The sequence below is a fragment of the Aptenodytes patagonicus genome, chromosome 1 (assembly GCF_965638725.1).
Source record: "Aptenodytes patagonicus chromosome 1, bAptPat1.pri.cur, whole genome shotgun sequence".
Taxonomy (NCBI): Eukaryota; Metazoa; Chordata; class Aves; order Sphenisciformes; family Spheniscidae; genus Aptenodytes; species Aptenodytes patagonicus.
This window is the reverse complement of record NC_134949.1, coordinates 70,365,070-70,379,135: the sequence shown is the minus strand read 5'-3', so window position 1 is coordinate 70,379,135 and position 14,066 is coordinate 70,365,070. Positions and strand designations below refer to the sequence as shown.

At 46.3% G+C, this 14,066-nt stretch overlaps 1 protein-coding gene across 1 annotated transcript in view; it reads right to left on the bottom strand.

The window, feature by feature from the left end:
• Window positions 1-4,266: 4,266 nt before the first annotated feature.
• CACNA1C (calcium voltage-gated channel subunit alpha1 C) overlaps window positions 4,267-14,066 on the bottom strand; it is a 457,514-nt gene continuing 447,714 nt past the window's right edge. The window contains exons 47-49 of the mRNA XM_076341467.1: window positions 12,095-12,198; window positions 9,223-9,546; window positions 4,267-8,955 (exon numbers count right to left, since the gene is read on the bottom strand). Of these exons, the coding sequence (XP_076197582.1) occupies window positions 8,659-8,955; window positions 9,223-9,546; window positions 12,095-12,198 (725 nt within the window). The 3' untranslated portion in view covers window positions 4,267-8,658. The remainder of the gene's footprint in view (window positions 8,956-9,222; window positions 9,547-12,094; window positions 12,199-14,066) is intronic.

Sequence of the window (14,066 nt, the reverse complement as noted above, 5' to 3'; positions counted from 1 at the left end):
GAGGGTGCGGCCGAGAGGAGCGAGCCGGCCGCGCTGGCGGCGAGCGGCGGGCCGGCGGTTGGAGCACCGCCCGGGCCTGCGCCCGGGGCAGACGGCGGCTTCCCTGGCCTCCCCGCCCTGCTTCGGGTTGCTGTGAGCCCCGAGTGACTCCTGACGGGAGGTGCGGCCCCGCTGGACGACAGCTCTGTGGGCAGAGGTCGGGGCCAGGGAGCCAAACCTGGTTTTACCCCGGGTTTGTCTTCGCGTTCACGAGTAAACGGAGGGGCTCCCGAGATCTGCGTGCACGCCTCTGGCTTCGGGTAAATACCGTCAGCATTAAAAACCGACAGCAGCAGTGGTCTGCAACTACCCAATAAAAAGCATTATAGGTGTATGCCGTGTTTTTCCTGTCGTGGGCCTATTCTAAATGCATCCAATTCACAGGGGGCCATGCAAACCTTTTACTCGTTCCTGATGCTCACCGCGTTTCAGCTGCCTCACAGGTTTCGCTCGGGGTTTCGCACTGTTCTTCACACTGCAGGACACCCACAGCTGGCTTTCACCCGGTTTTTGCTGTGGTTTTCACCTCACGGTTTTCACACAAAGCTGTAGCCCGGCCCCAGGGAGCTCGGCCGGGTTTCCAGCTCAGCGAGCTTTTCAGCAAAGCTGCCCCGTATGCTGACTGACAGCCGAGAGCATGGCGGTTTCATACGGTTTTGTGGTGGCAAACGTCTAACTGAGGGCCGGTCCGAGCCTGGAGATAACGAGGCTTCTGGTGATCATTCTGCCGTTCCAATGCCTCATGCTGATGACATCCACGGGTTTTAACCACCTCCTGGGTTTTATCATTTTGTGACACCACTAATTAATAGTAGCAGCAAAGCCTGCAGTTTGACATTTGCATGCAAGTCAGGGAAAAAAATATATACGCACGTAATTGAAGAAAAACATTCTTTTTTCTTTAGACGTTATTTCGCTCGATCTTATACCAACGCACTCGGACTGAGTACACTACGATTTACAGTGCTGCGACAGGAACTACGGTGCTCAGCTGGCATTGCAGCGTAATTACTTGATAAACCATGGTAGAACAAATTTGTTCAATCGAAAAGTAAATGCGTGGTATGTTACTTATTATCGTCCCATTAGCTTCATGGCTTATGTATATACTAATTACACTGTATTTAGGCTGCGGGAATTCATTTTTTTGATGCGTATGCTTGGTAAAAAAGAATCCTGTGGAGGAAATGTGAAGTGCGTGGTTGTGCATGAGTCACACTTTGGACATCATGACATGGCAGAAAAAGAGCGATTGGATTTCCTAAGTTACTGTTCAACAGGGCAGGCTGTGACTGTCCCGGACTGTTCTGCAGGCCCTTAAATGCACGAAGGAGTCCATGAACGGCAGCGGGGCTGGCGATGGGAAATAAGGGGCTGCAGGAAGCTGTCTTATTTTTCAGCCACTGCTGAGAGAAGGGAGCAATGTCAAAGGAGTTCTGATAACATTTACAATATTAAACAAATCTGGACATTGTTTAGAAATTTATTAGCAATTTTAAAATAACATCATTCCTTAGATAAAAATGCAATCTTACAGGAATATACATTTGTCCCACACAGAGATGACCCTATAGCTCACTGGCGGGCCATTCGCTCTAACTTTCCTCTGTTGATTTTAAAACGTGCGAGAGGGCAAGACGGACTCTGGCACTGATGACAGGCTTACATGACGGTTACAAACTGTACAGCATTATTTACAAAAGCATTTCTGTGGGTTCATGAAAACTAGATATAAAATTGTGGAAGGAGGTAAAGAATTGAGATAGGGAAGGGCTTGGGTGGGGGTGCAAGGGAGGGCTGGGAGGGTGGGCAGGGAGCGTAGGGAAGAGTGGGAGAGGAGGTTTATATCTGGACTGATTTATACTTGAGAGAGGTCATTTTACAGCTCTGGGCAATTCAAATGAAGGCAAAACACTTATATTTATCAACATTTATAGCTGATGATCAGAGCAGGAAATGATGCTCCAGGGCCTGAACTTAAGAGGTGCTGAGGAACCCCATCTTCCCTGAAGTCACTGGGAGACACAGGTGTGCAGTACCTTGCCGGGCCAGACCCAAACCATGCAGATGCAGGCCAGATACAGTACCCCCCAGACCTTAAACTGTTTTGATCCTGCAGTGCTCAGTCATTGGCGCTGATGTGAATTCAGACCGAGTGAGAGATCAGCTCCTAAATTACACTTTCACTCCTGAAACTGGACTAGATTCCAACCACTTCTTGCCAGAATTCACCCAAAGAGACTTATCCCTTGCTCTGCCAAGCGGCAATCATTTGGAGGGAGAGTCCATCATTCGGAATTGATTTTTAAGGCAGTTTTAAAAGTATCTCCCCCTTTTTTTGTGTGTGATGCAGCAATGTTTGTCAAAGAGATATTTACAATCTCACTCCTCCTCCTCTGAAATCATCCCACATTCAAACTGTCAAGACTGAATAAGCCTGAACCAATCACTTCTATGAGCGATCATAAGGTTGATGATGTTTAGGTAGTATTGGCTGCCAGTCTACCTAGGTGCTTGAGATGGGAGCGGACTGGCGTAGGTTGCTTAAAATGTTAAAAGCATTACAGCCTGTTTGGGAAAGAGCTTGCATTTTGCACAATGCAACAGAAAACCACAGGTATTTCATAATCGGAACGATGAGGCTAATGAATGGTGTCTGAGTTTGTGGGTCTGTCTTGAATAGGAAAATGCTTTGGAAAGGGGCTGTTCGAACGCTGGCAGAAAAATCTGTTGTTGGGTGGAGTGACGCCTGCTCTCACCTGGGCTTGCTCTGCTCCGCTGGGCTGGGATGCAGCTGCTAACCCTGGCCTAACGTAGGGGCTGGGCAGAGCGCCGTGAACTTCAGGCTGCAGGAGTGGAGGCTGTCTGCGTGACGTGGGGTAGAAAAATAACAGCATGAGAGCGTGGAGATGAGCTCCTGATGGTGCCTAACTAAGCCCTTGGTAATGCTAATGAAGATTCCCTTATTACATCAGTCATTGGTGCTGCTCCTCTCAATTAGCCCTTTAGAAAGGGACTTGATTAAGTTGTCTAATTGTCTCCTGCCACCTGAGATCTCTGCCATCCAGGTGGGGCTGGTAGCTGTGACACCAGCCCTGGGGAAGAGTTGTGTCTTTCTGGACCAGCTGCTGCGGGCCAGGCAGAGTACTGTGTAGGGTATCTCAAGCGGCAGTAGATGCCCACATTTAGGCAACTGAGTCAAGCCCTGTGCCCCTAAAGAAGGCCTGTTTTTTATGCTCAAGTGTTAAGTCAGGTCCCCCGTAAGGGGCAGGGGAAGAATGGAGGATTTAACTAGAACGCTAAAGTTTATATCAGAAGAGGGTTTTTTTCCATTCCAATGTGATGCTACTGACTTCTTTGAAAGCAACTGGAGCCCAGTCTGTCTTCAGTACGGGACATCTCTCTCGGCTGTGCTTCTGCCCTCACCTGCCCCATCTCGGGGCACTGTAGCAGCAAGGCCATAGTGGTTTCAGCTGTCCAGAAACAAAGCAGCAACAGAGAGCAAAGCTCCATGGACTGAGACCCCATTGGAAACCTTTCGGATCCCTGGGCTTGCTAACCCAGAATAAAACGTTAAAAACTTTGCAACATTCAAAAGAAGAAAAAAAGAAACCCTGTGCAGCAATTGAAATTTATATTTCTTAGACTTCTTTGTAGAAGAAAATAGATGGAGGAAAGATATAATCAAATTTTTCTGGGCCCAGTTCTGCTTTCCACATTCTTTGCATCAGTACAACCTCCTTGGCCTCTAGTGCCCTCCATCCTCGTGTTAGCAAGATGGGAACTGGGGCTTCTGACAGCCTGGAATGTTTTCTTTATATGCACTACAGTTTTCATTATGGGAACTGATAAAATCTCACCGCTACCAGAAGCCCCCGACTGGATTTACTTATTTTATCAACTTTGTTGTGCTCCAAATTCCCCATTCAGTGTTCCTCTCCCCCACCCTGCCCCTGCCACGGGGACAGTCACAACGGGACCCTGCATGTCTTAGGATACTCAGTTCTGTCTCAGTAGGGCTGCTTCACTTCAGCTCACTGGACCAACGGGTTGGGGTTTCTCATCTACACGTACGAAGCAAGGCCTCCAACTTCATCTATGACAGAGGTGAACAACCCCACGGGCTCGCGGTGCCGTCACCTCGTATGATTGTGTCTGTGTGCAAACGCGCATACTTTTCATACAGCAATCCGAAACTATCAGGCAGAAAAGACACAGGAGCCTGGCTGAGACCCATACAACTGTTATATTGGCGTCAGTCTAAAGAAAGCAATGATACATTGCTTTGGAAATTATCAAGAAATGTAAAAAATGCATTTGCCCTTTTTTTGTTGTTGTTGTTGTTGTTGTTGTTGTCATCGTTGTCGTAGTCATCGGGGGCAGGGTTCTGAGTCAGAAAACAAAGCAGAAATAGATGCGATTCTGTACATGGCGCCTCTCTGGCTGTCCCTCCGCGCTGGGGTGTGGTGGGCAGGGTAATAAAACAGGCGGGACCCCCGCAGTAGCAGCAGCATCTACACCATCATTGTTCACATGTCCAGCTGAAGAGGCAGATGATGCAGAACAGGTCTGTGGATAACGAAACTCCAGCTCTGGATCATGAGTTCCACTTTCTTCCCCATCATGTCAGCCACACAGAAATAAGGAAGAAAAAAAGAAATGCACCCGGTGTGGCTGGCCCAGTACTGCCTGGAATAATGAGCAGGAGTGATACAGGGAGGAGGTTTGTTGTTTTATAAGAAACGTCTTTAGTCTGCAGCGTACTCTTGCAAGTCAGAGATGCTCAGTGGCAAACAGCAGATCGTTTTCCCCATTCTTTCCTTTCCTTCCATGCCACTCCTCAGCCATCGGTTCCTTCAAAGTTTCCATCCACAGCACAGTGATTGTACCCACCATCCGCTCCCATACACAGAGAAAGAAGGACACTCCAGGAACTAAACCTTACCCGCCTTCCCACCGTCCCCCGGACTCTACCTCACCTGAAGGAGGCAGTAGCTCTTTGCTCAGGCTTGTCACAATGTGCACATTAGAAGTACCTCAATTGAAAAAAAATAAATATGCTGCCCTCCCCAGAAAGAGAAATTTGCACAGCCGGCACCAGCAATTGCTAAATTTAACACCTGCCCCTCAAACCACAAAAGTCATCTGCATTCTCTGCTAGACATGTGCTTTCCACTCTGCAGGACCTAAGGGATCTTCCAGCAGAGAGCGGGGTTTCCCCTGGCCGTTGCAGGCTCTGAGCCCCGAGGGAGTCGCAGCTTTCACCGGGAATACGTGTGGGGCATAATCCTTTCCACCATTTTCCTTCCCGTCAAGAAAAATCCTAAAAGATGACATGCGCTGTCAAGCATCCAAAACGCCCATTGCTGTCGCTAATTTAGACCAGTACTTTGTTTCTCAGGAGCAGAGAACACCTCTGTCTCCCCCTGGGAGGGTCAGATGGACTTTCTAGTGGAAGAAAATGAGATAGGGAGCCCTTACACTGATTTCATTTTCAGAAACAGCCAGGCACAGCATTATTTCCTTTCAAGTAGCTTTGGAGCACTTCAGCACTAGCAGCAGCAAACTCTCCAAGGGAGACACGCTTGTGTGCCCGTCTCGATACAGGCACGAGGGATGGAAAGGATGAGACTGACTGACATCAGCTGGTTACTTTCTCCAGGGAAATCTTGAATTAGGACTTTGATGCCAGATGGCTGTATAAATGGATTCATATTTTCCTACTTTAAAAGGATTTGGTTTTTTTCAAGGTATCTTGAGCTGCTACTGGCCGGTTCAAAATGACACTGAAAAAAGTGCACTGTCAAAAATACCCTTTGCTATTTCTGCTTTATGACCCAGAGAATCAAGAAGGAAAACAAGGGCATTACAAAAATAATGTCATCACCATATACAACGAATGATGTTCTCAGACATCTGCGGAAGCTCAAGATTTGAATGAAAGTTTAGCTCTGAGTCAGATCACACCTCCTAGGTCAGCACTGATCTGCAAGTTTGTGACCCGTCTTGAGAAGGGAATAAAACCAGCAGTAGTCTAGACAAAAATCAGTTGCATAAAATCTAACAATACCTGCCTGGTTTTTCAGCCTCTCTCACGGGTTAGGGCCAAGTATCGGTGCGAGGAGAGTCAAGAGAGGTTCACACTCACTAGTAGGGAAATATGGCTGGGACAAGCTGTGCCGTCAGATGTTTTGTGACTTAGAATCTGACCCATCCACTAAAGCCTGGGAAGAGGGATGAGACCGTGCATAGGAACACAAAAAAGTCACTTCACACCTGCATCTTGGCCAGACTGCAGCGATTCTCCTAAGCAACGATCCAGAGCTCTCTCCCTCGCCTACCCTCTGCTTTCAGTCCAGACCAGAGTTAGATAATTGTACTTTGCTAACGATTCTGCCTCTTGCATTTGCTTATCCCAGGGTCCTGTTATAATCGATCAGGGTCAGCTATTTAATAAAAGAAATTTGAAAGCAGATTTTTATTTCCCTGCTCCTTGAATTGCTGGTGCCAGCTGAATACCTAGGATAGATCTGCCAAATGGGCTTGGGGGTCTTGCCACCCTCGAGTGGGGCGAGACCTTTAGAGGAACTGAGCGAAAGGAAAGAGAACAAAGCCTGAATAAAATGTCCCGGTCTCGGGAAGAAAGATTCTCTACCAATAAAGTCATCGTGCATGTTTAAAGGGAGTGAGGAAGAAGGAAAATGAACACAAGATATGCAAAATCAGTAACGTTCAACCTGTCAGTGGATTGCAGAATAGTTACTTACACCAGGTACACTTTGTTCATTGTACAAATTAAAAAAGGCAAAAAAATAGTACCCCTTTCCCCAACCACACGTAGAAAAGCACTTAAAAGTTCAAAGGTAAAGCTTGGCACATTCCAAATACGAAATGATTCACTTGACATGCAGCAAAATATACAAGAAGTGATTCTTTTTTTTTTTTAAACAAACTCAATTCAATTCGTTATCTTTGCTTGGCACAATTGCAATTCATTTTAAAAAAATATTTGAAAAATACTGAAACTGACCTGAATTCAAGTATAACAGTTTCTTCAACAGAAACATTATCAATGCAATAAAACATCACACGGAATATATCGAAGCGTAACGCCTTCTGTTTTTTTGTTTCCCCCCCACCCCCGCATTTTTTTTCTATACAGTTTTAATGCCAACACAACTTAGAATTGTATTTTAAAATTAATATTATTGCATTGTTTTTGCATATCTTGTGGAACAGAAAATGCAAAGAGTTACTGATTCCCCTTTCAAAAGCAGAGACAGTGGTTTGTTTTTGCATTCACATGGCCCCAGATGCAGATCTCCTGCAGCTCAAACCAGGATGTGGAGAACTGCATGCACTTACACACACATGCGCGCGCACGCACACTCGCTCCGTATTGCTCCCACACTCACAGATACACTTAGCACTAAAAAGAACCCAAATCAATCACTCAAATGTGCAAGACTATATCAAGTGCATTGCCTACTATCCTTAAATTATAAAACAACAACAAAAAAAGGAGGTTTCAATTACTAGCAAATAAAATTACAAATTCTTGGTGTACATAATGGTTGGTAAAACTCGTCTATCGTTATACTTCTACCAAATGTCAATGGAGAAAAAAACCCGGTTTAAATAATACGACATGATCAAACCAATTTAACATTTGCAAAGGTGAAAATAAACCAAAACAAAAAGGTAGGTGATTACAAAACATTGTAAACACTCCCTTCTCCCTCCAAAAAAATAATAATAAAATAGTCAAAATAAAAACTGCAACATGCTTTCAAGAAAATATCAAACTGCAAAACAAGGAGAGATCTACACAAGCCCACCACCACCTCAGCAAGTGCGGGGCAGGTCGGCACAGGCCCGCCGCAGAGCCTGCCCCCCGCTCTCCCACTGGCTGGCACGGCTGGCTGTCTGAGCTCTGATTGGTCGGCAGGAGACTGCCTGAGCTCGGATTGGCTGGCAAGCGACTGCTCGAGCTCTGATTGGTTGGCAGGGGTGGCTGCCTGAGCTCGGATTGGTTGGCAGAGACTGCTGCCTGGGAGTCTCGGCAGGGTTGGGCAGCGTTGCCACCTGCCCCTCGGGCGCCCTCGGGCTTCTTCTGCTTCCTCCTCCCCTTCGCGGTACGGGAATCCACAGCAGAAGTCCTCCTCTCCTTCCGAATCAAAGGGCCTTGGCTTTATGGAGACGGTGAGGCTCATACAGAATATGTGCAAAATGATTTTTACAAGCAAAGTTGAAAGACACCCGTTTGACGCAGGGTCCTTTTGGCTAGGGCCATTCACAGGAAGCTGAGGTTCCCCTTCGCGCTCGGGAGGCAGCCGTCGTTCCTTGTGCAGGGACTGAAAAAAAGAGGGAGCTGGCTCTCCTCCTCTTCCTCCTCCTCCTCCTCCTCCTCACTCTTCCTTCATGGACACGTGCTGGGGTTATATCCGCTCCTGAAAAGCTTTCTTACACCACCCAACTCTGCGACTCGTCCCAACAGAAATGAATGAAGAACGCTGTTCCGGTTACTCCAGGTCACGAGAACAGTGAGGCACTTCTGAAACAAACCCATTAGGAACATTGAAACAAATAAAAAACCAGCATCGCTTCCAGCCCTGGCAACTACAGGCTGCTGATATAAATCCTGCTGTCCTTGAGCTCCTCCTGACTTTTTCTACAATCCGGGTTCTGCACCTCTTCCTCTTCCTCTCCTGCACTGTCCTGCCCTGGGTCCCTGCAGTTAACAAAAGGCAAGAGGTTGCCATTGGGGCTCTGCTTGCTGTTACCATTGAGAATGTTGTCTGCTGCATTTTCCATCTCTTCTATCGTCATGTCACAGGCGTCTGCGAGCTCCTGGGTTGTGACCTCAATGAACTTTGGATCTTGAGCAAACTGCGTCAGTCCTTCCGAAATCAAGACCTTCAAAAGCAGGTAGGGAACCAGAGACAAAGACATACGTTAGTACTCCGCATCATCAACCCTATTGCACCCCATCGCAACCCTCTTTACTGCTGTATTTTCCCCAGCGGTCCTTCTCCCATTCATGCTGCTAGCCCCTGCTTGGAGATGGACTCTCCTACTCTTGGCATTGTGGGCAGCAGTATATCTGTTGCCCTGCTCTTCCGAAGACCGCATTTCTAGTTGGCCTTGACACTGCTCGTGTCCTTCGTGACTCTGCAGTCTTACCGCTTCGACCAGGCTGCCAGCGCTGCCGTGAAACTGCCTGCTGCTCCCTCCGGTCTGGCTGGGGACAGTGAGGGAGACCGGCCTGGCTCTCCTCGGGCTGCTGCAGCCGGTGTTGTCAGCGTACCGAGAGCCGCAGTGTACTGACGGGAAGCTGCTGTTGAGCTTCTCACTGGACTCTGCCCCGTCGAGGCGCAGAGTCGGGATGGTCTGTTGCGGCCAGCCACGGCTGCAGGGTGTAGCAGGGGGTGTAGCACACAGCCGAGAGAACATGGTGGGGGAATGGCTTCGCTGGAGCAGGGGACTGAGGCCGGCCACCGCTAATGCCTGCAGACAGAGGAGGAACAAGACGAGTGAGAGCCTGCTCTTAGCAGCAGGGTTGGAAGGATGAGGTGCTGGAGAAACTACCTGAGAAGGGCCTGGAGGGTCTTGAGGCTTGTGAAAACAGCTGCCTGCTGCTGGAACGGTTTGGATGTTTCCTGCAAACTCATTTTGCAAGCTTTCCTTTAAATGGTGTATCCTGCGCTAGTGCCAAGCACCAGACTGAAAACTCTCACGACTGCAGTTCTTCAGCCTTGGAGCCGCTGCACTGACAGGAGGGATGCAGCCCCACTCCCCACAGCCTTGCCAGAAACACCACCTCTTCTCCAGTGGGTGAGACAGCAATTCATTTTCCCACCGCTGCCACGACCCATACTGCTAGCTTTTACTGCCAATTGCTGTGTTTTCTGTAAGTATCTACTGTGGAACCTGAACGGATACCAGATGTGAATTTTAGATGTGTCTGCAGTTGGCAATAACTATAAATCCACCACTGGATTTTAAGGCATCTGCTGTTGGTGGGAGGATCAATGTCTGATGATTATACTTCGAGCCATCCTGTCCTTCCTGTAATCATATACACAACCTCTGAGTCATCCGGCTTCCTTTTATAACAAATTTCTCAAGAAGCCCCTTGTTGCACAGGGCTGATCTGATGCCTTATTCATGGTGACTGCTGCCTTGTTCCGTAAGCAGTGCCGTCAGAGTCATAAGCTCATCTCACAGAGCTCACTACTGCCTAGTATGAGCAAATAAATAAATGCATAGAAAATACAAAAGCACATTGATTGCGTTGCAGAGAATCCTCTTGGTTGGGTTGGGGTTAGTCTCATCCAGCTTCCGCTATCTGAAGGCTATGTGTTTAGTGTAAGCTAACTCTGTAGAGAGACACCAGCAAGCCTCCTGCCTCTTGGATACCTGCCTGAAAATGCTGTCTGGAGGACAAGACACTTAGACAAGACTTATACTTGCCCTTTGGCATGTATAAGTCATGCCCTGCAGGCTATGATGGCCTCAGAACATCCCTTAAACTGCCAGGACTTCAAGGAGAGCCCTAGATCTGTCAAGCAGGACAACTGAACCAGTTTTTCAGCTTGTTGGCAGAAACATATACAAGGTGTTTTATCCAAAATGTAAGGTACTGAGTAGGTTGAAAGAAGCTTTTAGGGATTGCTTTGAGCTTCAGCTGCATGTATTTACATATCATGATGTATGAGTATTTCGTGAGAATACCCCTTCAAGCATTCACGAGCAACCAAATCCATTGTGCTCAGCAGAGGCAACCTTTCCACTTTATGTTCTTGTTTTAAGCACTGTTGTAGGCTAACATTTTTGTAAACATATGAACACTGCTGAGTGTTGTCAGCTGGAGGCCAGATGCCTATTTCAGGGTAACCCTTCAGTCTGGCTGAGTGACACTGGGGTGGGTAGAGCCCCATCTCTCCAGGTTTGGAGCTGCATGGTGGGATGAGGAAGGGTGAAGTAGCTCCATCCTCTTTCTACAGGTTGGAGGGAGGTGATTCTGCCTACTGGGTGGGCTGAGAGCATGGGAGGCATGTGTCCCCTCTGCCTGGCCAGCCGTGGGAGGGCAGGAAATCTCGGGAGGACTGTTGCTGCTGTGGGCAAGGTGGGAAGCTGTTTCCTGCCCACTCTTCCCTGTCCCAACACATTTGCTGGTTGTCCCTGCCACAGCTGTAACTCTCTGCAGACCACTGCTTTCTGGAGCTTGATCCTTAAAGGACAACTGGCTGGGAGTGGAGGTGAGAAGAGCCAGGGAGCCTCAAGTGCGCTCATCTCTCACTCCTCCGCTCTGACTTCTCATTCCTCCCGCCCCTGCCGTGTGGCATTTTCTGCCCCTGTGGCAGCCTAAGGAGGTGTGAAGGCTGTTCTGCCCTGCCCTGGGGGACTGCACGGAGCAGGATGTCTCACTTGCAAGGCTGGCACTACCATCTGCACTTGTTTCTTTTACGGTGACAAAAAGTGGCATCATCAAACCAAAAGACACAAATCTACTTTGGACTATGACAACTGGCTAATCATGTAGGTATGTGCCTAAGCATACATTTGCTAGGCTGCTGAATGCAGTTACAAAGGGCTTAAGAAGCTGATAAATTACATGTAATCTGTTTATGTTTTAAAATGATTAATTACAGTTACTGGTTACCTTTAATTGATATGAAAGTAGACCCTGAACATTTTATTCATATGCATACTACCATCAAAGCCAGTGTAACTGCACTGCAGCATGCAATTTGGGTAGTTATTTTTATCTTTTAGCTAGTTTTTTATTTTACTCTTTCATGGACATCAGAAAATGATAACTCTGCTGATTCCAAAGGACATGTTCCTGTAGCATTCTTCTGGGAATGCTAAAAATCCTGAAAGCAGGAATGAGCATGATGGCACATACGATTTCTAAAAATTGGACCTTTGATATGGGTGAGAAACTATCCCAAATGGTTTTTAAAAAGTTAATTGGGATACAATGTGGGGGCACTGCAGATGGTAGGGTCTCAGTTACATTGCTGGGCTCTTTGTGGTTATTAATGCTTACCTGATGATGTACCAGATGCAAAGGCAGAACTGTCTTCTGCGAGACATCTACACCCTGGTTTTTCTGTCTTTTCAGACACTCTAAGTGAAAAGATGCTCTTCGACCTGAAACAGCAATCACACATAACTGTGTCCATCACTCATAGTACACTACAGTCAATCTGATTTCAATTTCTTTTAGTGCATTGGAGTCCCATTGGAGATGCAGCAAAGACACCCACATTTTAGGTTCTCTCCACTTTTCTTCAACACCTTGCCCTTTCCAAAGCATTTGTATTTACAAAAAGCAGTCAAACATCATGGACCAACCAGCACTACCTTCCAAACAAGCTGCAAGATAAAATTCTGGATGATGATTTTTATTTTTCATCTTTTAAAACACTGTCCTAGTAGATACCATGCAGCCGATTTCCCTCCTAAGCAGTGGAAGTGTTCTCAGACCTCTCTGGTTCAGGGAAAGCCCTCAGCAGGACTGATGGTGGCAGCTGAGGCTCTGGTGCAGGAGGGGGTGTCAGGCTGCTCATGTGACATTTGCCTCCCGCTTGCATATGATCTGTGTCCCTTAGCTGCCAGACATACCACAGTTTATGAGGCTGTGTCTATAGCAAGGTCAAGTGGAAGTGAATTAATCAATGGTTGAATTCACTGGTGAATGGAAGGCTGCTTATATAGACATGAAGCATTTTCAAAATTTGGAAAGAAGGGAAGAGAAAAACCCTTTTTTTTCTCTTGGGAAAAAAAAAAAAGATTTTAGGGGGAACTATTGAAACAGTTGCATTGTTCACTTGCTATAAAATTAAACTTTACTTCTATAAATATGAGAAAGGTACTCCCTATGCAGGAATTTAAAAGTACTGCAAAGTATATTCATGAACAAGTGCACAGGCTTTACTTCTGAAGAATGGCAGATAAATCCAGTATTAAAGATAGAGCTGCATGGCACACTAAAATATTCTGTGGACTTCTTGATCCTGTTGACATTTTTCTAAAGAATCAAAGAAAATTAGAATTCTGAAAATAGTAAGTATCTATAATATTGATTTGTTGAGAAAAGGCCCTCTCAGGGGTTGGAGGAAACATGTGTTACAACCCAGAGAATGAATGCTACAACGCAGATAAAAAGTATTTCCTCTTTCTAGAGAAAAAACTTAGTAAAATGAGTATGACATCACTGCATAAATATTCACTAGAATGTAGTTGATGAAGCATTGTATCAAGGACTGACTGCAAATTTGGCCTTACAGATAGATATAGGAATTGTCATTGCCTAATATTTTAAGTTTTGAAATAAAGTAAATGCTTTTAAAATACTCAATTGTACAAGCATCCTGAAGGATTTGAGCGAAGACTCAGTAGCTTCACTTTAAACATTACACTACCTAGTCTGTCACTTTTATTTTGTAAGAATATATTTTATATACAAGATTCTTTTTAGTTTCTCCCCAAAATGTCCTTTTTCTCCACACCAGTACTCAGGAAAAAGGCTGAAAAATATTCTACATAAAAGAGCTCATTTTATTCCAGACTCTCACATTTGTCCCGATACTTTCATAAAATCTTGTGATTCGTGGATTTCACCTGAGCGTAGTCTACACGCTCAAGCACTTGAAAATCTCCAGATATAATTAGAGCAGAAAGCAAATTTATATTGTATTAACTTAATCTGAAATTCACTGTTTTCCTTGTAGTGGACAAAAGAGACGTCATCTTCTTTCTCCCTGCTGAATACACACAGAACAGAACACCATATACTGAAGGCTAACCCATTCGGTGACTCCCTGGTGATTGTTTGGAGAGTCTATGGCACTCTAATAAACTCCCCTAATTCACAGGCGAGCTTAATCAAACAGATCACATGGACTATCCAAACAGCCACAGATTCATCTACAAACTGAGCATAAAGTCAGCAGAGTCATGTGCGCGATCAGGACCGTATGCACGCCGTGGGATTCCTGGTCTCACGAGCTAAATGC